A 27,087-nucleotide genomic window follows, 5' to 3' on the forward strand; every position below is an offset into this window, starting at 1 on the left:
TGGGCAAGCCAGTCTGACTATTTTTAATTAATAATGCACCACCATATGACATACAGAGTACAAGATCATTAAAGCAGTATAAAACGTTATTCACCTGTTGGACAAGTAAGAAGAGGAGTAACACCAGGCAATCAATAGTACAGCAATACCAGGCAGTCAGCCATGCTAAAGCCTTTTCAGCATAGTGGAGATCTTAAATATTAATATAAGGAAATTAAAAGATTCTATTTTATTTTGTAACTTTCCATAGCTGCAGGCCTTCTAATTCTAAGGGGGGAAGTAAGCTGCCTTTTACTGACAAAACAGGAAAGGTGTACACACCACAAAACTACTTTTGGCAACAAACCTTTGTTGTTTTGCTGACAAAATAAAAACTCTCTCAATGAGAGGCATAAACCTTTTTGCAGCAAAGTTAGACCGAAAAAGCGTCAGTGTAGACATTGCTGTTTGTTTTGTCAACATAACTGGCTTCCTAGCCCTGGCCAAAATGGCAATCTACAAAACCAGGGAAAGGAGGCTGACTGATGGGGTTTCCTGTGACTCTGGGGCCTATTTCCACTCCTCAGTCTGTTCACACATCCAGGCAGAGTTCCTCTGGGTGGCATCCGCTGGCTCCCTTGACACCTTCGAGAAGCAGTGGGCGCTGTGTGGGGTTCTCTGCTCAGTGTCCCCGTCAGGTTCCCTTCATTTAACCCTTTGACCTCACTCCCGTTCCTGTTATCTCCGTAGTTGTCCCCCACAATTATTTAGAATCCAGGACCTGTGGCTCCTCCCCTTAGGCTGGAGGGAGGTCATTTAGCAGTGAGCGGGCTTCCACCTGCACACTTCCTGGATCCCAACAGGACCAGTATCCCACAATGCCTGCAGTGACTGCTCTGCTCACTGTTTTGATCTCTGCTGCTCTGCAGGCATGTGTCCTGTCCCTCCCTTTTCAAAGCTCCAGGAAGAATCTGACAGCTGAGTGTGCTGCTCCATTTGGGAAACAAAGAGCAAATCATTAATGTGGAATGCTCCTCTTCTGCCCGGCACTAGGAACACAGCCACAGGCAGACTGCTGCAGGGGTGGGAATTGAGGGTGGAACAGAGAGTGCTGTGACACTGTACCTGCCCCATGAGGCGTTGCAAACTCTTCCCAAAGCACCCTGTGGCCAGTTGCACAGTGTGATAGCTACCAGAGTGCACTGCTCTCTGTATCGATGTAAGAGCTGTTAGTGTGGATGCACTCTGCCGACACAAGGAACTAATGCGGACATGCAACAGTGGTTTTAATTAAAGCGGCATAACTTTTGCCAACAAAACTTTGTAGTGTAGACAAGGCCTAAGAGAGTGGGAAGGGAAGAGGAGAAACAGGAAAAGAATAAAAGCATTTACTCTTTTTCTCATGTACATGCAAATTATAGGAAGCTGTGCTGTTGTGGGTCAGAAAATTGAAGTTACAATGGTCAAGTTGTATTTTTACAGGTTATTAGCATCATTCATACATATTCCTTAAACTTCTCTCAATTTTCACAGAACTCTGTCTCTCTCCAGAAAGGGACTGTATTGTTTGTGGCTAAAATTAAAAAGTATAGTATAGTAACTCTTCAAAGTAATTGTCTAATCATTGACAACTACTGTTACTGATTGTTGTTTATTTAAATACATGTAGGTTTGAAAAATAATTCTCCAGGAATTCCATTTTAAGTCAACATTCATTAACGTGTCATTGTTTTAGAGTACTACAGCCCAAATATTGCAGCATTGTTTTAATGTAGGAGCTCCACTAAGCAAAACAGACTATAAACCAAAGCAAAACTTATTCTTTTTCATTGTCCAAGGGAAATATAAAAAGTATGAAAAGTAAATTTGATTTTTAAAATTCTTTAGATTTAATCCTAATTAGAGATAAGATACTTTGTTTTGAAAAATATATGATCTTTAAAATTAGTGTTCCTTTAAACAATCGGGTCTTTGCTGAGTTTGTGGTGACAGACACATTACACTATCTGGAACTATTAACGGCAATATCCACTACAAATTCTGCATCATTGTGCAAGGAGCCAAGGTTAGGTTCCCCCAAATTTACTGCAATGGATGGAAAGGTACTGACAGATATAGCAAGTGTTACTTTTATTAGGTAATTGCTTATAAAATATTCACTTTATTTTAATTAGAGTAATAAATCAGTGTCTTTAATCTCCTTTTAGAGGGAAGCTTTAGGCAAGTCATACCCGGCTACATTATAGAAAAATAGCTGCTCAAGCTAAGTACATGCAAATATAGAAATTGAAGGGTACGTTTCAATAAACCAGATGGCATTTATTAAGAAAATGCCAACATCTAACATGAAGAATGTTTAATGAAGGAGCTGTTATACCAGGGCTCTCAGCCAGAGATGATTCCATATGAATGGATCATTGTAAGTGAAAGAAGAATTTCCTACTTTTGTTGTACTCTTTGGCACCAGCTATTTCAGTAGCTAATAAATAATTATATTTACAATCGGTAGATCAACTGATAAAGCCTGATCATAAGCATCAAATAGTAATTACCACCATTTTGAATTTACACCAGCAGCTATAACAGCAGTTTTTAATAATCTTAATATAAACAGAAAAATGAAAGGGTTTCAGTACTACTTTCAGAAACTAAGGATCAGGACAGTTTACACCTATCACTCATCTGCAACTGGCTTAAGTAAATCAAGAGAGGCAGTGTGTCTAATGATTAAAGGGTCAAGAGTTAAGAATCCTCATTTCTTTTTCATCTCTGCCACCGGCTCATTGCATGTACTTGGGCAAATTAATTTCTCTTGTGTCACAGGGCTGGTCTACACTGAACTTACATCAGAATATCTATATCTCAGAGGGATGTAAAATCCACATCACTGAGAGATGTAGCCATGCCAACCTAACCCCGGTGTAGACAGCAGTAGGTTGATGGAAGATTTTTTCAATTGATCTAGCTACCACCTCTTGGGGAGGTAGATTAACTACAGCGATGGAAGAACTTCTCCTATTGTTATAGTGACTGTCTACACTGAAGCGCTATGTATAGACATAATATTAGCTTAAACAAAACTAGCCCTGGTCACAAGATTAGCCCTCCTACAAGAAAACATGGGGCAGGGTGTGTGAATTTATACAAGGTTCCTTTTGCAATATTTCTCTACAGTTGTTCAGTTGAGAGAAGGATGTTTCCCCACAAGGAAGATGGCTCACCCACACACTCTAGAGATCTCTTGGAATTTGCACTGATACCAGAGGACCAATGAGAAGTCAAGCCCTGTGCCTCCATGTCAGTTTTTGGTTTTACGTTTCCACTCCCTGGCATTAAGGCTCCAGTGAAGCCACGCAGACATGGCTTTTGCAACTGGCAGGTGCTTCTAAAGCTTTGTCTGTACTACACTTTTGTTGGTAAAACATTTGTCAGTGAGGGGTATGAAAAAAGCCACCCTCCTCACTGACAAAAGTTTCAACGACAAAAGTGCTGGTGTGAACAGCATTATGTCCACAGGAGAGGCTCTCCTGTGGGCATAGCTAATGCTGCTCATTGGGGCTAGCTCTCTCCTGCTAGCAAAGAGTGGCTACATTGAAGACCTTACAATGGCACAGCAGTACAGCTGTGAGGTCAGTAGTGTAGACGTGGTCAAAGACCTTGCTTAAATGGTCTGACTGTATGACATTTCCTCCCTGAGCTCCATGGGGATGGTGAGAGAAAAAACAATTCCTTCCCTGTTCCGAACCATTGGTTCCCTGGCCTGTCCACTACATACCTCCTCTTATTTTCGTTGCAGTACATGCTACAGAGACTTCCCTCCCACTCCTGTAGAGGGGCTTGACAAGGTAAGTCTACACTGCAATTAGACACCTGCAGCTGGCCCATACCTGCTGACTCAGGCTTGCAGGGCTTGGGTTAAGGGGCTGTTTAATTGTGATGCAGACATTAAAAGTATAACCTGTTTGTCTGCCTGGTAATAGGTTGCTGATGAGACATGCTATGCTTATTTGACTCTTTAATCTTTTCATTCATAAATCCACACCTCCTCCATCACCCATTTCCCATCTCCTCTTGAATCCATTTTGTTTCTCTTCTGTCCGTATGTTTTGCCTAAATTGCAGATATGGTCATACTGTAGCCTCTGAGAAAAGGATTACCCTCTCTGTTCCCCTGAATACACAGCACAAACCTGCACTGGCGATTCTTGCTCCCTTAATTTGAAATAGATATTTAATGGATTTTCTCTAGAGGTATTATGTTGCATTATTCTAAGCTGATTTCCATTTTCTGTCCCCATTAGTAACCTCTCTAGGCCCCTTTGTATTATTTCTGTTGTCTCCAGTACATACAGCATTTCCCTATTTAGTATCTCATATATATTTCATTACCTTGCTCTTTCATTTTAACTTATTTAATAAGATGGGAGCAAGCATTAATTCCTGCTAGACCCCATTACGTACCTCCCAGCAATGTGGCATGTTACCCTTTATTAGTGCCCTTTGTTTCCGAGACTTCTGCCAGTTTTCAAGCCATTCCTAACCAAGTCAATGTGAAGTAATTTGGAGTGTGAGTTTCATAGACATTGTATCAGATGATGTACTAAAATCTATATCACACTCACCTACTGCATTTTTTTCACCCACTGACTACAGGCTAAACTACGATATTTAGTTTCAATGCAGAGTAGGGATGGGGCAGAGCAGATCCATGTGATGGGGGAGGAAGTTCCTCACTGCCTAGTAGCACCTTCCCACACTGTATAGCTCTGTAAAGACTAGCCACATTCTGGCCCACAGTAATTAGGAGGTTGGGGGTTTTCTTAAAGTAATCAAGCCTGTACCCAGAACGATAATGGAGCAAATAATTAAGCAATCAATTTGCAAACATCTAAAAGAGAAGGTGATAAGTAACAGTCAGTATGGATTTGTCCTGAACAAATTGTGTCAAACCAACCTGATAGCTTACTTTGACAGGGTAACAAGCCCTGTGGATGGGGGGAGAAGCGGAAGACATGGTATATCTTGACTTGACCTTCTCATAAACAAACTAGGGAAATGCAACCTAGATACAGCTACTATCAGGTGGGTACATAACTGGTTGGAAAACAGTCCTCAGAGAGTAGTTATCAGTGGTTCACAGACATGCTGGAAGGGCATAACGAGTGGGGTCCCACAGGGATCAGTTCTGGGTCCAGTTCTGTTCAATATCTTCATCAGTGATTTAGACAATGGCATAGAGAGTATAAAGTTTGCGGATGATACCAATCTGGGAGGGGTTGCAAGTGTTTTGGAGGATAGGATTTTAATTCAAAATGATCTGGAAAAACTGGATAAATGGTCTGAAGTAAATAGGATGAAATTCAATAAGGACAAATGCAAAGTACTCCACTTAAGAAGGAACAATCAGTTGCACACATACAAAATGGGAAATGACTGCCTAGGAAGAAGTACTGTGGAAAGGGATCTGGGGCTCATAGTGGACTACAAGCTAAAGATGAATCAACAGTGTAACACTGTTGCAAAAAAAGCAAACATTCTGGGATGTATTAGCAGGAGTACTGTAAGACATGAGAAGTAATTCTTCCGCTCTACTTCATGCTGATTAGGCCTCAACTGAAGTATTGTCCAGTTCTGGGCACCACATTTCAAGAAAGATGTGGACAAATTGGAGAAAGTCCAAAGAAGACCAACAAAAAAGATTAAAGATCTAGAAAATATGACCTATGAGGGAAGATTGAAAAAATTGGGTTTGTTTACTCTAGAAAAGAGAAGACTGAAAGGGGACATAAGTTTTCAAAAGGTTGTTACAAGGAGAAGGGAGAAAAATTGTTGTTCTTAACCACGAAGGGCAGGACATGAAGCAATGGGCTTAGAATGCAGCAAGGGAGGTTTAGCTTGAAAATTAGGAAAAACTTCCTGTCGGGGTGGGTAAGCACTGGAATAAATTGCCTAGGGAGGCTGTGGAATCTCCATCATTGGGGATTTTTAAGAGCAGGTAGATAAACACCGGTCAGGGATGGTCTAGAGAATACTCAGTCCTGCCATGAGTGCAGGGGACCGGACTAGATGACCTCTTGAAGTCCCTTCCAGTCCTATGATTCTGTGATAAGTTTGTCTAACATAGGGCTCAATCCTGTATTTATTTAAATCCATGGGATGTTTGTCACTGACATCGGGGGAGCAGGAATGAACCCTAAGATTTGTTTCTTATACCCTGTGGTGCTATTGCTCATGGCTCAATTATTCTCTAGATCCGGGGTGGGCAAATTTTTTAGTCTGAGGGCCACATCTCGGTATGGAAATTAGTGATTTCCCTTCCCCACCCCCCACAAGATCAGATTACTATGATTCTCTTTCTGTAGGGCTTCCTCTCTGCTGTTCACAGGATGTAACTCATATCAGATGCTGCAGCTCAAATTTACATGAGCAGTGGATTATCTCAAAATATTAGTCCTAAATTAATATTTTTACACTAGCTTCTTAAAAATCATATCAGTTTTTAAACTTGTATATGAAGCTTTTAGTGGTTGTGGTCCTGGTTATTTTACTGAGTTATCATTCACACCACAGCATCCGTTGCATCACACTGGTCTGAATAAGCAGTGTGCTTTAAATCCAACATTGAAACATAAGGAACTACAGCTTTCTGTATAAATCAGTCTCAGATTTTAAGTTAAGGTTAAAGAAGTCTAATGCTTATTCTTGCTTTTAGGATTATTTCATATTGTGCCTTTGGTGGACTTGAGAAGGAACAGTATGCACTCCCCCACCAGAAGCAGATCAAAGATGGGCACATGGATGATGCAGTCCCAATCCCTTCTGAGGTAGTATTAACACTGCCATGGATGCTTTCTTCTGCAGTTCTGAGCATCAAGACTTTCACTGTATCTAGGTACTATGCTGAGGTTTCCTTTACCCTCTTCTTCCCCTCTCCTCCCTTCTTTATTGTGTTCTCTTGCCGCCACTCTGGTTGCACACCTGCCCAGGGACCAAGTGCATTCTGCCCTATACTCTGCAACACTAAGTGACTTTATTAGTAGGACCCATACTTTGAATAGTTCCAGTGAGATCACTTCCCCTTTCTCTTCAATCAGTTACACACATACAAAATGGGAAATGACTGTCTAGGAAGGAGTACTGCAGAAAGGGATCTGGGGGTCACAGTGGATCACAAGCTAAATACGAGTCAACAGTGTAACGCTGTTGCAAAAAAAGCAAACATCATTCTGGGATATATTAGCAGGAGTAGTGTAAGACATAAGAAGTAATTCTTCCACTCTACTCCGTGCTGATTAGGCCTCAACTGGAGTATTGTGTCCAGTTCTGGGCGTCAGATTTCAGGAAAGATGTGGACAAATTGGAGAAAGTCCAGAGAAAAGCAACAAAAATGGTTAAAGGTCTAGAAAACATGGCCTATGAGGGAAGACTGAAAAAATTAGGTTCTCTTAGTCTGGAGAAGAGATGACTGAGAGGGGACATCATAATAGTTTTCAGGTACCTAAATGGTTGTTACAAGGAGGAGAGAGAAAAATTATTCTTCTTAATTTCTGAGGATAGGACAAGAAGCAGTGGCTTAAATTGCAGCAAGGGCGGTTTAGGTTGAACATTAGGAAAAACTCCCTAACTGTCAGGGAGGTTAAACACTGGAATAAATTGCCTAGGGAGGTTGTGGAATCTCCATCATTGGGGATTTTTAAGAGCAGGTTGGACAAACACCTGTCAGGGATGGTATAGATAATACTTAGTCCTGCCTTGAGTGCAGGGGACTGGACTAGATGACCTCTTGAGGTCCCTTCCAGTTCTATGATTCGCCAGGTGGAGGACACTAAAAGCCAGCCTCTTCGTGGAGCCTGTACGTATTTAGTGATATGCTCTGCATATATTCAGATTATGGAATGCTTGCACTCGGAAAACATGCTAGTTCATAGCTTTATAGCCAACCCCTCTGCATTCTGTATTCAGTCTTCCATCATCAGGTGTGGCTGCTCCCAGATTACACTTTTGTAGAAGGTAAGGTGTCTGTCAAACGTATTTTTCTTCAGGTCTAGTTGCAGGTGCACTCCTACAATTACCCATCTGCTAAGTTCATCATCAAGCTTGATGAAGAGTCTGCCTGAACTCATCTAGAAAGAACTATGTCTCTGCAGATATTCTGTCTTTTTATGGAAGTGGGTTGTCAGAGTCTGTTTGTGAACTCACCTCCATAATTTCAGCCTTCATAACCTATAAAGATAACTTAATGCAGAGCTATGTAGCAGCAACCTTTTTCCTGCCCAGCTAAATTCAGTTATAGTAAGCATTCAGTGATAGTATAGTGTAGGACAGAAATACAAGGATGCCAGATTCATGTCTGCATAGTTCCAGGATCTGTTTAAATGTACACTTTAATCAGTGCACATCTGTTGCAGACATCCTTTAATATGTACCTCAGACAGGGACCAGTGCAATGAATATTTGAATACAAGAAGCTTACTTATCACTAAAATAAACATGAAGGGCTTTATCACAAAAACAAAGTAACTTAGTACAATATAGCCACTCAGGCTATTTTTTCTGACAACCACATTTTCTATAGGCCAGGATAGTATTTGAGCTCAATACCTTGCAAGATGGGATTCATACTATATCCAAAAAAAACCAGTGTGAACTGTAGGACTTTGCTATATGGTAGACCACCATATTTTTCCTATATAAACAAGACTAACAGATGCATCCTGTCATGAGATGGCTGGTCCCTTTAAGGGGAGTCATGGCCCAATCTACCCATGATGGGCTTCTCTCAGGAGAATAAACCCACCTGTAAGCAATTAACTGCCTAGTTGGCTGGGGGGCAGCAATTGAGTAATGAGCATCTGGACCTGAAAAGGCTACCGGGGCTCAGTTGAAGGGTGTGCTCCCACAGAAAGCAGGCTCCCAGGGAAAGGAGTGGATAGAGATGAGGGCTGCCTACTAAGCTTTCCCAATGCAGAGCTAGAAGCTCTGAATGAACACAGGCCCAGGAGGACAGCTGTGGAACCGCTGGATCCTATTGGGATCCAGGAAGTGGGCTGGATACAAGGAAGGTAAACCTGCCTGGCTTATAGTACACAGGACCCAGGAGGAGGGCTGGAGAACTCATGGGATGCTTGTTGTCATTCGCCCTAGAGCTAAATGAAGGGTTGGACTTGAGGGGCAAAAAGGAGGATCCTTTGTACTCTAGAAAAGTTAATAAATTGAATCCACCAAAAGACTTGTTCTCAGTATCTGGGTCAGAGTAAATGATTGCAAGCACCAACAGGGAGGTGAGGGGATGTGTTCCTGCATGGACAGAAGGGGGTGTGCTCAAGGATGGTACCCCATCATACAACCTCTTTTAGTCCACTATTAAAGTATATCTGTGAAAATTATAAATTTATCTTTAAGCTAGTGTTGACAAAGTTATTTTCAACATAGCACACAAAATACATTCTAACAATTTTGTTTTAGCTTATACTTTCTGTATTCAGAGAAGCTGCTTCTTACCTTCAAGCCTTCAGTTGGCAGTCTGTAGCCAAACCTTGCAGGTAGATCATCAAATGTCTGAGTTCCATTTTCAAAGTTATACTAAACATAAATATAAAAGAAAATCAGATCTGTAACAAACAAACCTCATTCTTTAGGGCAAAAATGTACTATACATAGTGCCTCCTAACACTATACTAATGAATCAAACACTGCTGCTTCCAGTCCCTAGGGGTTTTCTGGTGTTCTTTCATCCACATATTACCCAACCCAATCTGATGTAGTATGTCAGGTGGAAGAGCTTTATTCCATGTAATAAACTCATAAAGTTCTCTAGAGTCTTCCTTTATTGGAAATGATTTAACAACAACAAGAAAATAAGATGAATTCCACTAAATGTTGGGAAAACCTCTCCTTCAATTCAAGCACTGATGTTAACCCCGTTTTGCAAAAATCTGGCTGTAGCCAAAGCGCACTTTGAGCAAAGGGAACAAAGAGTCCTGTGGCACCTTATAGACTAACAGATGTATTGGAGCATAAGCTTTCGTGGGTGTACATGCGTCTGACGAAGTGGGTATTCACCCACCAAAGCTTATGCTCCAATACATCTGTTAGTCTATAAGGTGCCACAGGACTCTTTGTTGCTTTTTACAGATCCAGACTAACACAGCTACCCCTCTGATATTTGAGCAAAGGGTACATCTTGCTATGCCTCATGAACATGCTTCTGAAGAGTGGATTTTCTTCACTTTGAAATGAACCAGCTTTTTAAAGTCTCCCCAGGGAGGGAATCCTTAACACCCTACAAAGATTTTAGTTCACAGTGAAGTGAGTAAAGATACTCAGTTTAAACAGTTACGTTCTAAAATGTTTTCTTTTAGTGGAAGCTGAGAGTCAACATATGCAACATTGCATAACAGCTCTAAAACTGCATAAACCACACTTTCCTGTTCCCTGTGACTTTTTTTTTCTATTGCCCTAGTGGATGGGTACCATACAAGTCTCTAATAAACATGGCAAAAACAGATCTTGGCAGATTTTCAGTTTTCTGCATAAAACCCTAAACTTGTAAAGGTTCTTGATTGTAGAATGTATTATGGTCTGCTAGCTATCTACTTATTTTGACCATTAAATTAAATCAGTGGGGAGTTCTTTTTAAAGATCTATGGCATGAGATGGCCCTACATATTTTGGCTGGGACTTTCAGGAGATCCGAAGGGAGGTTAGGTGTCTTACTCACACTGAATTTCAAAGATATATCAGCACCTAACTCTAACCCTAACCTTCTCTGAAAAAAGTATACCATTTATTTTTGAATACACTTGAAGTAATTGGTAAAATATATAGGCACTATTAACTTTGCACTGATAATGTTTTAAAGTGTATCGCATGATATGATGTATAAGTAGGAAAATCTTAAATAAATTCCCATTCATTTGCATGTAAAAACATTTATTACACTTACCGCTAAAATGTCTGCCTCCACAGGCAAAAGGTTTAGGAAAGCAAACAGCTGAACTGTCAGAATGGTGTAGATCTGAGTGGCAGACAACATTAACATTCCTATTGACAACAGCATTTTAAATTAAATATCTGTAAATAAAACAAAACAAAATAAATAATCATGGCATGTAGCATATATTTTTTCCTAAAATATTTATTAGTCTCCTATTGATCAGAGCAAACTAACCAACATCTATTTAGATGAGCTAAAACATTGTCTTTCAAAGGAATATTTTAAGAGATTTTTATGGTTATTCTTAATTGACAGGAACAATGAAAATACTTTACACAGACAATATACAAGCTATCCAAGTAACTTACTGTTGGTATTAAGCAGTGGTCATGCATATAATGCATATTCTTATAGTAACTCCTCACTTTACATTTTAGTTATGTTCCTGAAAAATGTGACTTTAAGCAAAACTATGTTAAGTGAATCCAATTTCCCCATAAGAATTAATGTAAATGGGGGGGGGGGGGGTAGGTTCCAGGGAAATTTTTTTCATCAAACAAAAGACTATATTTGTGATCACACATATACACAGTATAAGTTTTAAACAAACAATTGAATACTATACATAGCAATGATGATTGTGAAGCTTGGTTGAGGTGGTGAAGTCAGAGGGTGGAAGAGGGTGGGATATTTCCCAGGGAATGCCTTACTGCTAAATGATGAACTAGCACTCGGCTGAGTCCTCAAGGGTTAACACGTTGTTAATCTAGCCTCACACCATACAAGGCAGCAGAAATGGAGTGACGGGAGACAGCGTGACAGAGAGAGACAGAGAGACACACCGTGTGTGACAGATGTGCATTGCCCCTTTAAGTATGCTGATCCCACTCTAAGTACACTGCCTTTTTAAGTAGATCAGCAAGTTGAGATAGCTGCGGCTGCCAGCAAGCTCCCTCAGTCCTGAGCCCTGTTGTGTGTCCCCCCTGCTTTGTGGAGAAGGGGTAAAGGAGTGGGGGGGAGGAGGACACCCTGACATTAGCACCCCTTTTTCCCCCTCCTCCTTGCACAGCAAGCAGGAGGCTCCCGGCAGGGGCAGCTCTAGGCATTTTGCCGCCCCAAGCATGGCAGGCAGGCTGCCTCCGGCGGCTAGCCTGCAGAGGGTCCGCTGGTCCCGCGGCTTCGACAGACCTACGAGAGGTCCTCCGAAGCCGCGGGACCAGCGGACCCTCCGCAGGCAAGCTGCCGAAGGCAGCCTGCCTGCCGCCCACACGGCACCGGCAGAGCGCCCTCCGCGGTTTGCTGCCCCAAGCACGCACTTGGCGTGCTGGGGCCTGGAGCCGCCCCTGGCTCCTGGAAGCAGCTCCAAGGCAGAGGGCAGGAACAGCACATGGCAGTAAAAGGAGGGATAGCTGAGCTGCCCGGCAATTGATAGCCTGCTGGGGGCTGCCGCACAGGGAACTTAGGGGAGCTGATATGGGGGCTGCCGGCCCACCCTGGTTCCAAGCCCCCACCAGCTAGCTCTGCAAGCGCTGGATAAAGCAAGTGGCTGCCAAACAAAGTTATAAGGAAGCATTGCGCAACTCTAAATGAGCATGTTCTCTAACTGATCAGCAACGAAACAACATTAACCAGGACAGCTTTAAGTGAGGAGTTACTGTATTTTAAAAGGAAATCAAACACTCCCGTCAAGTGATTCCAAAGGAAATCAATTCAGCTTTTGTTCTTAGCTTTCCAGCTAAAATATAATTTACAAAGCAATCAATATAAAGAATTTCAGAACTGTCGTATTTTGAAAACAGTGATTTGTCTTGAAAAAGAAATTAGATATTGTAACAACTTAAAAGATTTAACCTTTTCAGAAAGAACTTTTCTTCAAAAATCCACCAAGTCAGTTTTAAAGTCTCTGACAAAAATGAGTGTCAGACATTTAATGTCTAACAGTATTAATTTAAACAGTTTGTAGAAAGATATTAAAAGGTGGCCTCATGTTAATACCTTTCTGAGTTGACTTTTAGGCTTCCAAGGTCACTACTATTAACTGGTTTTAAATATACTGATTGAGAAGGTAAAATAAATTCATGATTCCTATTTAGGCCTGGTCTACATGCAGATTTTGTACCAGTATAAATATTTTAGCTACAAGGTGTGGCTTTTTTTTTTTTAACTGAAATAATTATACTGATACAAGCCCTTGTGTGGCTGCAGTTACATAGGTATGAAGGTGCCATCAGTGAAGCTTATTCTCCTTCCTGTATAGAAATACCTATACTCATGTAAAGCACCTTTTTTACTGGTGCAACAGTGTCAACGCAAAGGTTGTTGTCCTGCTGTAACTATACCTATATAATTAAAGAGGTACAACTTTTGTGTGTATATATGCCCATAGTTTTCTGTAGCCCCTATCATTATAGCATTTAACCACTGCATAATATTTCACACAATACTTCACAGATTTCACTGTCAGCAGCTAATCTTTGAATTAATAGGCTGAGTGCCACATTATTAAGCTAATATCTAAACTATAAGCAATTACAAACAACTCAAAATCCACACATTCATTTTTAATTATCTTTTTGCAGGTACCAGTTATTGTTGGTCTACAGACAGAAGTGAATACCAAAGTGTTGATTTATTTAGGCAGCACAGAAATAACTGGTGTGGGGAATCTCTGCCATTGGAGACTTTTAAGAACAGATTTAGCAAACAGGTGTTGAGGCAGGATTAAGTATACCTAAAAAATCCCCAACTTGGGGGGAGAGGGGATGGACTAGATGACCCATTGGGATCTTTTCCAGTCCTACATTTCAATATAGCACTTTTCATCAGTAGATTTTAAAGTGCTTTACAAAGGAGGTCAATATTATCACCAATTTACACATTTGGAAACTGAGCCACTGAGAAAGTGGCTTGCCCAAGTGGTCGAGCAGGGTTTCTCAAACAAGGGTCGCTGCTTCTGTACAGAAAGCCCCTGGCAGGCCAGGCCGGTGTGTCTACCTGCCCTGTCAGCAGGTCCGGCCGATCGCAGCTCCCACTGGCCGCGGATCGCTGCTCCGGGCCAATGGGAGCTGCTGTAAGTGGCGCAGGCTGAGGGACGTACTGGTTGCCGCTTCCAGCGACTCCCATTGGCCCGGAGCAGCGATCCGCAGCCAGTGGGAGCCACGATCAGCTGGACCTGCGGACAGGGCAGGTAAACACACCGGCCCGGCCCACCAGGGGCGTTCCCTACAGAAGCAGCGACCCCTGTTTGAGAAACCCTGTGGTAGAGCCAGGTCTCCTGAGTCATTGTCCAGTTCTTTAGCCACCAGGGCACATATTCCAGTGGCTAGAGCACATGACTGAAAGTCAGGGAATCTTGCTTCTCTTCCCAACTCAAACACTGACTTGTGAAGTGACCTGAGACTTAATTTTTGCCATTTGTAAAATGGGAATAATGATAGCCACCTTTGTAAAGCACTTCAAGATCTATGGATAAAAGACACTATTATGTTTCTTTTGCTCAGCACCAACATTTTAGCACAAAGCTCGCTTTAGGTAACAAAGACCTTAAAGTCCATGGCAGGAGTTTTAAAAGTGACTAATGATTTTTTTTTTGGGTGCCCAACTTGACACGTTACATGAACTTGATTTTCAGAATGTGCTGGGCACCTGTCTTATAAAAATCTGATCTCCTTAAGGTGTCAAGTTGTGCACCCAAAACCTCTAATCACTCCTGAAATCTTTGTCTGCACACGCTGTAAGCTCTGTGGAGCAGGTACTGTCTTTATGTGTTTGTACAATGGTGCCTTGATCCATGACTGAGCCCATGGGTGCCACTATAATACAAATAAGTAATAGGGCATAATTATTCATATTGCTGTGCTAACCTGTGCAGCCCTATTGTCTTCAGGTTTGCACAGGTGTAACTGATTGGACCTACTACTTGTAACACTGAGCTAGAGCCTCAGCTGGTGTAAACATGCAGATCATTGTCTTTAATGGAGCTACACCAATTTACACAAGCTATGAATCTGGTCCTTCCAAAACAATTCTGTTGATGTGCAAGAAGGAATTGATCTCAGCTCCCTCTTCCATAGTTGTGTTGATTTTACGTTAAAAACCAGTAAAACCATATTTAAACCACCCAAATCAACAACTTTATCTTTGAATAACCAGAGGGAGCAAGTCTTCTCTGCTGAATCACTTTTCAAACAGGAACTGCCCTTTAAAATTCCTGATTCATTGTTTTGGGGGGCTTTTTTGTTTTGCTTTTGCTTTGCTAGGCAATCATTTTTAGGAATTCTTTCTCAGAAATGTTCAGAATACAAGCTAGAGGCCTGCAAGCCTCAAGTGAATAATAATCCTTACTTGCATAAATAGTCACACTCGGGTAATCACACTTTTTCCCCCCTCTCCAATAAATCCAATGAGGCTTTGAAAAGAATAACTGTTTCAAACCTTTTATGAGATTTATGGCTTTCATAAACTCATTTAACAGATCTTTAATAACTGTAAATAATAGAGATGGAAAATTTTATGTACTTGCATAGTATGTATGATCAGTTCTGGTTAAATATTTATTTATTTTTAAATGGAACTAACATGACATTTGCCAAACATCTCTCTAGTCACTCTTTTTGTTACTTTCCTTTCTCTCAGCCTCTGTCTGACTTACCTGTTTAGACTGTAAACTCTTCAGGGCAAACAATTTTTTACTAAGTGCTGGTACAGTACCTAATACAATGTGGTCCCAATGTGAGTTGGGGCCTCAAGTTGCTACTGTTATACAAATACTGAATAACTGGATACATAAAAAGAATTATTTAGGTTGTAAAGTCAGGAAATGCTAAATTTATGTTGCCCATGAAACATTAAGTCTGTTTCCCTATGCACGTAATAGGCAGTATCTTGGGGGGGCGGGGAAGGGAACCTGTATGTAATTAAAAACTACCATAATGCATACACATAAGGAGGCCAAATTAAAAGTGGACAGGTAACCATAAATCTAACATTTCCTAACTTCTGAATGCTTGACTTTTAACATTTAATGTAATTTGAGATGTTAATTTTTAAAAGGAAGAACAAATTTCATTATATGCATCTAACACTCCCCAATCATGTATCAGTACCAGGGTTTGAACATTGAACCTTCAGTACTGCAGCATAGTCTACCACTTGAGCTACAGAAGTCTGTTCTCCCTGCAAAAGGTGAGATGAGGAATGGGCCAAAGGTTGGATCCAAGGGATGATTGGGGACAGCATTCCAAGCAGGTGCTTGGGGCGGCAATCTGCAAGGGGCGGCAGTCTGTGTGGTTTTTCCCCCAAGCAGCGTGCCGAATTGCCACTGTGGACGGCGGGGGAAGTCCGTGTGCCATTAGGGTGGCACGCGCGTTTCTGCGGCAGTGGCAATTCAGCGGCAGCTTCTATGTTCAGCTGTCCGCGGCGGCGCAGCTTCTGTCTTCTGGCTGAAGACAGAAGCTGCCGCCGAATTGCCGCCACCGCAGAAACGTGCGTGCCGCCCTAACGGTACACTGACTGCCCTCGCCGTCCATGGCAGCAATTCGGCGCGCTGCTTGGGGCGGCAAAAACAGTAGAGCCGGCCCTGATTGGGGAGCCTGGCCTGACTCTCCTCCCCCTTCTAGATGTGGGGGACACTGCCCCATGTTTGCCCCCAGAATAAGGGACGGGCTGTGGGTATACAAAAAACAATAATACATTAATTTCTGTACCCTTTTCCTTATGTGATTTATTTAAACACAGAATATGTGCATTTGTCAGTCCCACTGAATAAGAAGATAAATAAAAACAAACCAACAAAACTAAATGGAAAGTAAACACTGAGGAAAAGAGGAAAATACAAAAATGAGAACAGAGATGGTAGGGGAAGAAAAGTTGAATACAGAGGTAGCAATTATGGAATGTCTTCTGGAGGACCCAAATAAAATAGGAAGTGTTTACAGTCAGTTCTGCTAATGTAAATCTAGAATCCCTTTCCTTCTGGAATATTCATAATGGTCTTGAAAGAAAACTTTTATTTAAATTTAGCTTTTCTCTCCATGACTCCTTCTATTAAGGATATTTTTAAACAGAATTCCCCACTGAAATCAGAGGGAGTTCTGCTTCAGAAAGGGTGATGTGATATAGCCCCATATTAACGCTGTATGTTCCACAAAAATAACATCTAATTTTAATTTATCAATGTCTTTAACTGAAGACTATTTTTGAGTACTTACATAATAACAATATTTTTACCCTGACTACTCCCCTTAATGTCACTCTAAAAGTTTTATGGAGTAGGAGGAGGAACTTTAAAGGACAATAAACTATGCATATCACTAGCATTTGATTTACAGATCAGTTCATTGGCCTGTTCCTGTGCTCAGTTAAAGAGAACATGAATGGGCCACACAAGACCTCCTTGTTGTTTTTAAGGATACCAGCTGTGGTTTACTTGCACTCAACTGGACCCTAGACATTTTTTTTTTCAGCAGCTAATAGATTAATTAGATTGAGCAGTGAATTGGTTTTATGTGGTCAAGAGTAAAGAATTACTCCTTTCTGGAGAAACCTTATCGCAGACTAAATTACCAAATGAGTGTGAAAATACTTTAATACTTAAGACGTGCTTGCTTGTTTTTCCATTAGACGAGACCATATGATCAAACACAAGATCATTCTTGAATATGAAAAACAAAAATCCCTTCAAGGTTGGGATGGCAGATAATGATTATATAACAGCATCAGGCAAATTCTGCCATTCCTCCAGCACGAAACAGACCTGGTGCTGGAGGATGCTGCTCCCATAGCAACCCTTTCCCAGTGGCCAGTTTAAGGACATGACCAGAAGAAGGTGTGGCCAGAATGTCACTAATCCCCAGATGATCACTGGCTCCTGGAATAGCCCCAGAAGATGTTGATAGCCAGCATAAATTAGAGCAGCCCTTACACTAATCTGATTTGTATGAGGGGTCTAGCTCAGCTCACAATTTAAAGCCATCTCTGCACCTTCTACCTGAGCTGCAATAAAAGGTCCTTCGCTGAAGCCCAGGGTCTAGACCCATCTCTTTTACTGAAGGCTCAACCCATCACAATTTAAATGTGTTCCTACTGCAACCTGTACTCAGTTTTAAGAAAATTGCCTCTAACCAAAGCGTAACTCCCCTGCTTGCTTCATTATGACATGAACGTCAAAGCCCAGTTTGCATCCAATACCAATATTAAGCGCAGATAATCTTTTATTCTTTCCTTTTAAAATACAAGGAAATTAAATGAAGAAACTACATTAATGGAATGATAAGTAAGTAGAATTAAATATAAATAAATATACTAGCACTAGAAAAGGTTCAGAAAAGGGCAACAAAAATGATTAGGGGTTTGGAGAGGGTCCCATATGAGGAAAGATTAAAGAGGCTAAGACTCTTCAGCTTGGAAAAGAGGAGACTAAGGGGGGATATGATAGAGGTATATAAAATCATGAGTGGTGTGGAGAAAGTGGATAAGGAAAAGTTATTTACTTATTCCCATAATACAAGAACTAGGGGTCATCAAATGAAATTAATAGGCAGCAGGTTTAAAACAAATAAAAGGAAGTTCTTCTTCATGAAGTGCACAGTCAACTTGAGGAACTCCTTACCTGAGAAGGTTGTGAAGGCTAGGACTATAACAGCGTTTAAAAGAGAACTGGATAAATTCATGGTGGTTAAGTCCGTAAATGGCTATTAGCCAGGATGGGTAAGGAATGGTGTCCCTAGCCTCTGTTTGTCAGAGGATGGAGATGGATGGCAGGAGAGTGATCACTTGAACATTGCCTGTTAGGTTCACTCCCTCTGGGGCACCTGGCATTGGCCAGTTGGTAGACAGATACTGGGCTAGATGGACCTTTGGTCTGACCCGGTACGGCCGTTCTTATGTTCTTAAGCTTGGCAAAATTCATTTTTTTATAATTTTGACATATCAATGTCTTTTTAAAGCACTTTAAAACTTTAATTTTAAATTTTCACAGTTGAAATTAGGGAGGCAGAGAAGGGGGGGTGAGAATTATTTAATGACAAACACTGGGATTCAAAAAAAGTGAAAGCTTTAACTGTTGAAACCACAAATTGTATATTTCAACATGTGATGCTGACAAAATAAATATTCTTAAATCAAACACCAAGTTCTCAAGCAGCATTTTTCCTTCTTTGCTATCTGTAAATTTTGATTATCAATGGAAATATTTTTTCCTGTTTGAATTCAGTGAAATCGATGTTTATTAACATTTATCTATTAAAAATCAAATCCTTCTAAGCCTAAATATAAACATGTCAAGAATTGCAAAAGTTAAGATCCAACAGCAGCATTACTAGGTGACACTGAACATGTATTTTCTGTCATTTCTAGTTGTGCGTTAAACTAATATATTGTTTGATACACTGTGTTTCTATAACATCTTCTATAAGAGGATCTTGAGGTGTATTAATGAACCAAGAACTGAACCTTAAAACCTACCTGTGGGGTAACTAATGGGACACAACCAACATATCTAGTCAATCTGAGTTAAAGAAAGTTGCCTCTGACTCTCTAGCAATATCTCTGGTTTTACAATTGCTTGCACAAACAGCAGAGGGAAAACATACTGACTATATAAGGGAAGCAGTGAAACTAGCTATACATAAAATGGTATAATATAGTTTAATTTCCCCCAAACTCTTTCAGTTACACTAGTGTTGGGTATTACAACAACAATAGGTTAAAAAAATCAGACAAGTGATTTTTTTTCCTACTTGAGTGCCTCATTTTCCTGTTAATAATTTGCACTTTTAATTTTCATCAGGGGATCTCAAAGCACTTAGTAAAAACTGAGTTAAACCTCATAACATGCCTGTGAGATAGTAAAGTATTATCGATCTGTAAAATTCTGTTAAAGAGGCACTCCACTGAGATGTGGGTACTCAGCTCCTCTGAATAAGTACAAGTGACTTACACAAGGATTTATGTGCCTAATTTTAGGTACCCAGGATTGAAAATTGCGACCTTGATGACTTGACCAAGAGTCACAGACAAGACTGCTGCGGAGTCAGTACCCGCGCAGAGTACAAAACTCCTGACTCACAGTTCTATCCTCTAAACATCATACTAGCTTCCTCCTTATTGGAAGCCTCTTTTCAAATTACATCAGGCCTGCTAAAAAGATTGTACAATGTAAATCCATACAACATATAGCATGTACAAGGGGACTGAGTTAATAATGCTTTTGAAACTAACATTGCATTTCTTGATTTATTTTAATTTTAACTGACTAGCTGTAGAATTGCACTTGTGTGTATATTTTTACATTATATAACCTGCAGTCATGCATCAAAATCACTGGGAGTTTTGCCTGCATAAGCTTCAAAAGCTGCATGTTCCGTGGAGCAGGTGTTTTCCCATCATGTTTTTGGAGATTTCCATCTGCATTTTAGTGAATATTGAAAGGTGAGTCTTTTCTGGATACACTTGGTTTAAGTTTAATCTACATTAGAGAGTACTTCTAATTCAATATTATTAATGGAAGTTAAGGAAGAGCTGACATTTTAGAAGCAAGTAATTTTGTGACTCTGGCATAGCAATTAGACCCATGAGGCTTTGTAATACTACTGACTGACAGAGCAATAGGGGAAACTGAAGTCACACGAATCTGTCTCCAAAAAGGTTTTGTAATCCATGAAGTTTTATTTTTACATAAATACATAGAATTGTTACTAGTTAGTTTCTCTTTCCACAATTTTATTAGTTCTCTCTTATCACAATTTCTCAGCTATCGTTTGAAGTACCGAAAATGCAGGAGCTATAACTATCCACCTGAAGAATACTAGCTCTTCAAAAGAGAGGGAAATTTGTGAACATGCAACATTATGTCTACTTCAGTTAGTTCAGCAGATATACTATTATATATAAATAATGATAAAATAACATTAAGGTTGAAAAGTCAAGCACTCAAAGTTAAGAAATACTAGAATTAAGGTTGTTCAAACAACCTTAATTCAGCCCCACTGTGCATACACATTACGATTGTCTTACCTAACATCATGTAGCAAATCTGTGGCAGAGCAATGAACAGAATCCAGTTCTCATGGGTCCTAGTGCAGTGCCTCAAACACAAAAAAACATCTCTTCAATTCTCAAAATTCTGTGCCTCATTCATTGTCAATCCCTGTTCATTGAATGAGGCTGGGGAGTTGTAGAACACATACTATATGATCACATAACAAAAGACTGCATCACAATATATATACACAAAGGGACCAAATTAAGGTTACACAAGCAATGCTAATTCTGGAATTTGCTGGACTTTAAATTTTATTCCTTAGAGGTTCTTTTTATGTAATTTCTTAAGTGGTAGTGGTGTGTTTTGGGGTGGTTTTTTTTTTAAAGAAGCAAATGGATTCCATCATGTTGGAACCATATTCAACCCGATAGGAATCATCGGGGGCAGCTCTAGGTATTTTGCCGCCCCAAGCACGGCAGGTGGGCTGCCTTCAGCAGCTTGCCTGCGGGAGGTCCCTGGTCCCGTGGATTCGGCGGCGCGCCTGCGGGAGGTCCGCCGAAGCCACGGGACCAGTGGACCCTCCACAGGCATGCTGCTGAAGGCAACCTGCCTGCCGCCCTCATGGCTACTGGCACAGCGCCCCCCACGGCTTGCCACCCCAGGCACGCGCTTAGCATGCTGGTGCCTGGAGCCGTCCCTGGGAATCATCTGCAGGGTTCTAGATTCAAAGCACAGATCTCTACCACTTTAAAAAGAAGCAACTGTTAGCAACAGTATAGTATGATCCAGTATTCCAACTGCAAGAGGGAAATACAACACACAGTTGGCAAGTGACTTATATAATTATTTGCTAGATATCTGAGAAACTTTGAGACTGAGGATACCTGGGTTCTATTTCTAGCTCTGGAGTGGACTGTGGGCTAGTAGCTGTAGACACAGCACAATTAAGCACACAGATTTAACGCTTTCTGTCTAAAGAACAGTCTGACTGAGTGAATAATACCTGTGTCTCCCATACTAGAGATAGGGTTCTGTTCTCAGCTCTGCCAGAAGCGACCATCTGTAACGTCTCAGTTACCCCAACTATAGAATGGGAGGATTACTACTTGGCTGTTCCTTGATTTAGGAGTGTGAAACTTTAATGAAGACTATAAAGTACACATAATTAAACACCATCAGTCAGCAGAAGGCATCCTCCTGGGCTCCCATCCCAGTGGACCTTCCCTGAGGTCAGAGGTGAGGACATTGTTGCTACAGTGCCTATATCCTGTCCGAAGCTCTAGCTCTGTGCCTGGCAAGCAGGAAGCTGAGTCGGTCCTGGGACTATGATCAGTGCTGTTGACATGTAGGAATTCCCTAGAGCTAGAGAATGCTCAATGCAGGCTGCACATAGAAACTTGGGCTGAGAATTTCTCTCACTGGACCAACTTCTGTTGGTGAGAAAGACAAGCTCTTGAGCTACACAGAGCTCTTCTTCAGGATATATTTTGATAAAGAGTAAAAAGCACCTCCCTGCCCCCAAGCCAGGGGCGGTTCTACATATTCCGCCGCCCCAAGCAGTCATGCGCGGGAGGCGCCCTGAGAGCAGCGGACCTCCCGCGGGCTTGACTGCTGCGGGCGGTTCGCTGGTCCGGCGACTGCGGTTGAGCTGCCGCAGTCATGCCTGCGGGAGGTCCAGCCGACCGGCGCCACCAGCGACCCGTCCGCAGTCACGCCTGCGGGAGGTCCAGTGGAGCCGCGGGAGGTCCGGTTGTCCCGGGGCTCCGGTGGACCTCCCGCAGGCGTGACTGCGGCAGGTCCACCGGCCCAATCTGCCGCCCCTGCCGGCAAGTACCGCCACAGGCGCGTGCTTGTCACGCTGGGGTCTGGAGCCGGCCCTGCCCCAAGCAACCCCTATCAAATGTCAAGTCCTGCTCTACTGCATGGAGATACAACCATTTCTTTTTATGGTGTTACAAATTGAGCATTAGAGAAAAATAGGTTGTTTTACCAATCTTATTCTCAGAAATGGCTAAAGCACTTTTGCTGTAACCTTCTTAAAAAAAAATCAGTCTGAGGCAGATCTTGTATCACTTTTTGTTTTTTTTTAAATTTGAACAGTTAGTTTGGCAAAGATACAAAGCTACTGGAAAATTGGGTCTTATGGGGGAAAATGTTAAACTAACTCCAGATGTTGCGGTCAGTGCTCCCTATAAACCAAGAAACGTTATGGTGGGATAGAAAACAAAGTGAAATTAGGCGAACAGCTTGCCACTATGGTGAATAGAACCTCTGACCCATCACCCTTCACAGAATACTGCAGCATTTACAGAAGGCATAATTGTATATTGGCTATTCCCTGTTGTCAGGGAATATTCATATAAATCAGTGTCCATAGGCCACTGGCGTTCCACAGAGGGCATACTGTGGCTTACAGAGAGCTATCTGGTTTTCTTATTCAAATCTACTAAGTTACATTATAGATTATTACAAAATATTAAATATCTTCCTAATATTAATTTTCCATGTAAGCAATTGTTGTAGGTGCGACAGGGACCTTATGTGGTTGAAGACAGGAGGGAAAGTCTGCACAAGCACTAATGGGAGGGGAGATGGTGCTGAATAATTGTCTGTGGAGAGGAGAGGTTGGTCCATGAGACTGTTAAAAAGGGTGAGCCACAGAATAAGAAGTCCTCATCCAAATGATAGTCCTTGCTCTATTACCTCAGATTGCCACTGGGGGAAGGATAAAGATACTTACATCTACACACATCATGTGAAATCATCAAGTGAACTGGCTAATATCTGAGCAAATTCATCCCTGATGTAATTCAACTGAAGAAACCTTATGCCAGGCTTGAATCTATCCCATTGCCTATAGTTTTGTAATTCAGTTTGCATTTTGGTAAACTCTGCTGCTATTCATCATTAGCAAAGAAAAACACTTAGAAACATTCATATCTGGATCACTCATTTCATTTACATTATAATTGCTCTTAAAAAGCTTCAGGTGGTGCAGGGGAGGTTTGTTAGTTTCACAATTTCATGATTAGAGGACAAATCCACCTTAGTTGCTTAATGTTAATAATATTCTGTAGATACTACCCCCAGCATTTTAGTGCATTGATTCTCATCAGACCACACGAGATCTGAATCTGCATCATCCCAGGATGGCCTTACCTCTGGGGCTGGGCAAGGAGGGGTAGCTGCTGTGCAAGGAGTGAAAACCAAAAAGCACCAGGGGCATTACCCGTGAATAGCTATGAAGAACAGCAGACAGCACTGAATTCTCACTATCGCAGGATTTTGTCAACCAAAGTATGGATTGCGCTAGACAGTAAACAGAGTCTATACATCCCAATCATTTTTTGTATCTCTTTATTGATAGTTTTGGTGGCACTAGGCTGCACTCTCCAGCCAGTACCTGCTCCCGAGTCCCCCTTACACAGCTGACAAATGTCGCCAGGGAGAGCACAGATAATCACTACACCATAAATATGGTCAGCATCCCCGGCCAGGCAGCTCTGGAGAAAACCACATACAAGAAATACAAGAAGTGAAACCCCAGCCCGGGCTGTAGCTGTAATCGGTGGCGCTTTGTCAGCATTTTTTTCTTCTCACTCGTTCTTCTCTCTTCTGCTTACCCTGAGCTCGCTGCAGGCTGGGGGAGGGAAGGGAAATGCCAGACTCAGCTGAAGTGAAAGTTAGCAACAGCTCCAGCGTTTGGGCTGCCAGCGACTCTGCTTCTGGGGAGACCCAGCTCGTAGCTCGGCCTCGATGCGCAAAACCAGCTCGCAGTCCTGGCCCCCCAACGCGGTGCAGCTCGGCTCGCCGGGGGCAACTGATCCATTAGCCCCCCACAAGCCCCGGGGGCGGCAGCGTGACAGCAGCGACCCAGGCTGAACTGGCCCGGGGGGGCCGAGCGGAGCCCGCCCCCATCCCTCCGCCCCGACCGCAGCAAAGGCAGCTCTTACCTGGGGGCCGAGAACAGGGGCCAGCCTACAGCGACTCCATGACAAATGGGTTTGTCCCGTCAGCTGAGAGACGCGGGGGCCAGAGCGCGGCGGAAATCCCGCCCCGGGCCCCTGCATAGGCGGAGAGGCCAGCCCGGGCGCAGGGAATGGCTCGCTCGGCTCGTCACTCACCGGCTGCTCCGCCCCCCGAGGGCCGCTCGTCGCGCGCCGGCACGTGATGCTGGGGCCTGGCGAGGAGAGGCGGGAGCTACGGGCGCGGGGTGGCGAGAAGGGGGAGGGCAGAGGCCGGGAGAAGGAGGGAGAATGGCTGAAGAGAGCGGCTGGGGTGGGGGGAGGTGGAAGGACCAACAGCCCCTCCCCCCCAGCTGGGACCCACCTGACGGCCGTTTGTTTCGTTGGGCTGATGGCAGTGACGTCACTGTGCGGCGAGGGACCCTGCCCCACGTCGTGCCTGCCCAGTCCTCTCTCCTCTGCTTGGGACGGGGCCCTGCCCGCCTGTGCGTGGGGTCCGGGCTCCCAGGCCCAGGGCTGGGCAGTTCCCGCCTCGTAAGTGGGCGGCCAGTGGACATGCCTGGCACGCTGCGCACAACGCACATAGCTCGGAGAGCGGGGGCCTTGCCAGTGCCGGGGCAGCACAGCATGGCTGGGAGGGCAAGGGTTTGACCCCCCCCAACCTTGAAAGTGCCCCCTTTAAAAGGACAACAGTAGAAAGAGTTGCTGTAGGCTAGGCCGAGCTCGTTTAATGTGGTCCGTTTCGGTTTGGGGTGAGTTCTCTTGTTTCCTCCAAATTTCATCCGTACTGCTGCCTTTCAGTGAATTAGTGGTGCTAGTTATCTCTACATATTCCTACCACTAACTTTAAGCTGCTGCCAGCTCTAGGTTGTTCCTAATTAGAGTTCAGATGTACCTACCACACACAGATTTTCCCAGTGAGACACATTTCCACTGAGGACGAGAACTGTAGAAGAGGCCAGTAATATATAATCAGCCTTATTACAAAAGAGGTGGTACCATTGTGATAGAGCACCTTTTTTCGTTTGCAGATGTCTACAAATTTTCAAATGGAGATGTGGACCCCTTTGGAAATCTTAGATATAGGTTGCAGACCCCCAATTGTCTGTGGACCCAGACCACAGTTTGAAAACCCCTGGAATAAATTAACAAACAATTAGAATGAAAGGTACTAATGCTTGATAATGAGTTAGGTATAAGGTATGCTTTCAGAGATGATTATGCATTATAAATATTTTGACACAAATTCAGAGAGAGGTAACCTACACACCCATGACAGCAGGAAAGGCAAATGTAAGATAAAATAGGACAGAGAGATTTACTTTACCCTACACCCGCCTGCTAATTGCTATGCTAGGGATGACTCCTCTTTCTCCTGGTAATGCTCCATTGGCTTGTAAATTACACCCACCTATCAATGTGTAATTTAGATCACTTCTGAATTTGTCCCTTTGTGTTTACCTCCCTTGCAACAAAGATTGACCTAAATAATATTTCCCAGCTAGCTTCTGACTCAATAGAATTTTCCTGTCCATTCCATGTTCCCCAGTTGTGCCATTTGGCTGAATTTGATGTTGCAAGAGAAATTCTGCAATTTCAGCTATCGTCCTTCAACCTGAAGTCTGATGACCCTTAGCCTGTATAACTCACTTTTCACTGAAAATCTGGCTTGTGGAGAGTACAAGCTTAGTGATCTAAGCATCATGGTTTGAATAGTGTACCTATATTCATTAGAACCATAGGCTTAAATCTTGTTAGAGTCTGCTCAACCTTCATAGGTTAGAGGATGCACTTTACTCTTGTGTAGGTGAGTCAATCAAGCTCTTAACAACAAAGATGCTGTCTGTTTCAAGTGGGTTTTAAGATCCAAATTTTCAAAACCAAAAAAGAACAAAAGCTATGATTGGTTTCATGCACAGATACTTGAAACAAGCATTTGCCATGACTGTGCAGGAAAACCAAGTGTTTGTACACACAATTGGTCTATTAGGTTTCTAAATGGTCAGTTGTGCATATGAATAAATATCCAAAAACAGATTTTGTCTCAGAATAGAGAGATGATGACAACACAGGATGAAAAAGGAATAAGAGAGAACACAGGATAGTTGGTAGAAAAGTATTTTTCTGTGTTTAGAGTAACTTAGGTTAAGGATTTTGATACCAAACGTTACCTTAAAACAATAAGCTTTTATTCAGACAAAACAGAGTGACTTCAGTGGTGTGTTT

The 27,087-nt window shown here is 42.3% G+C and overlaps 2 protein-coding genes across 7 annotated transcripts in view; one reads left to right on the plus strand and one right to left on the minus strand.

The window, feature by feature from the left end:
• RNF13 (ring finger protein 13) overlaps positions 1 to 25,219 on the minus strand; it is a 109,541-nt gene extending 84,322 nt beyond the window's left edge. The window contains exons 1-3 of one of the 2 annotated variants that reach the window (XM_039487875.1): positions 24,850 to 25,219; positions 10,924 to 11,051; positions 9,480 to 9,560 (exon numbers count right to left, since the gene is read on the minus strand). In XM_039487875.1, the coding sequence (XP_039343809.1) occupies positions 9,480 to 9,560; positions 10,924 to 11,037 (195 nt within the window). In that variant the 5' untranslated portion in view covers positions 11,038 to 11,051; positions 24,850 to 25,219. Of the gene's footprint in view, positions 1 to 9,479; positions 9,561 to 10,923; positions 11,052 to 20,928; positions 20,951 to 24,849 lie in introns of those variants that run through there. The other variant, XM_039487876.1, reaches the window with a different exon arrangement.
• Positions 25,220 to 25,291: 72 nt separating this feature from the next.
• Positions 25,292 to 27,087, plus strand: part of ANKUB1 (ankyrin repeat and ubiquitin domain containing 1) — a 45,696-nt gene continuing 43,900 nt past the window's right edge. For all 5 annotated transcript variants that reach the window (XM_039487870.1, XM_039487872.1, XM_039487869.1 and 2 more), the window contains exon 1: positions 25,292 to 25,613. The gene's annotated coding sequence lies outside the window, so the exon portion shown is untranslated. The remainder of the gene's footprint in view (positions 25,614 to 27,087) is intronic.

This window comes from Mauremys reevesii, linkage group 9 (assembly GCF_016161935.1).
Source record: "Mauremys reevesii isolate NIE-2019 linkage group 9, ASM1616193v1, whole genome shotgun sequence".
Lineage (NCBI taxonomy): Eukaryota > Metazoa > Chordata > Testudines > Geoemydidae > Mauremys > Mauremys reevesii.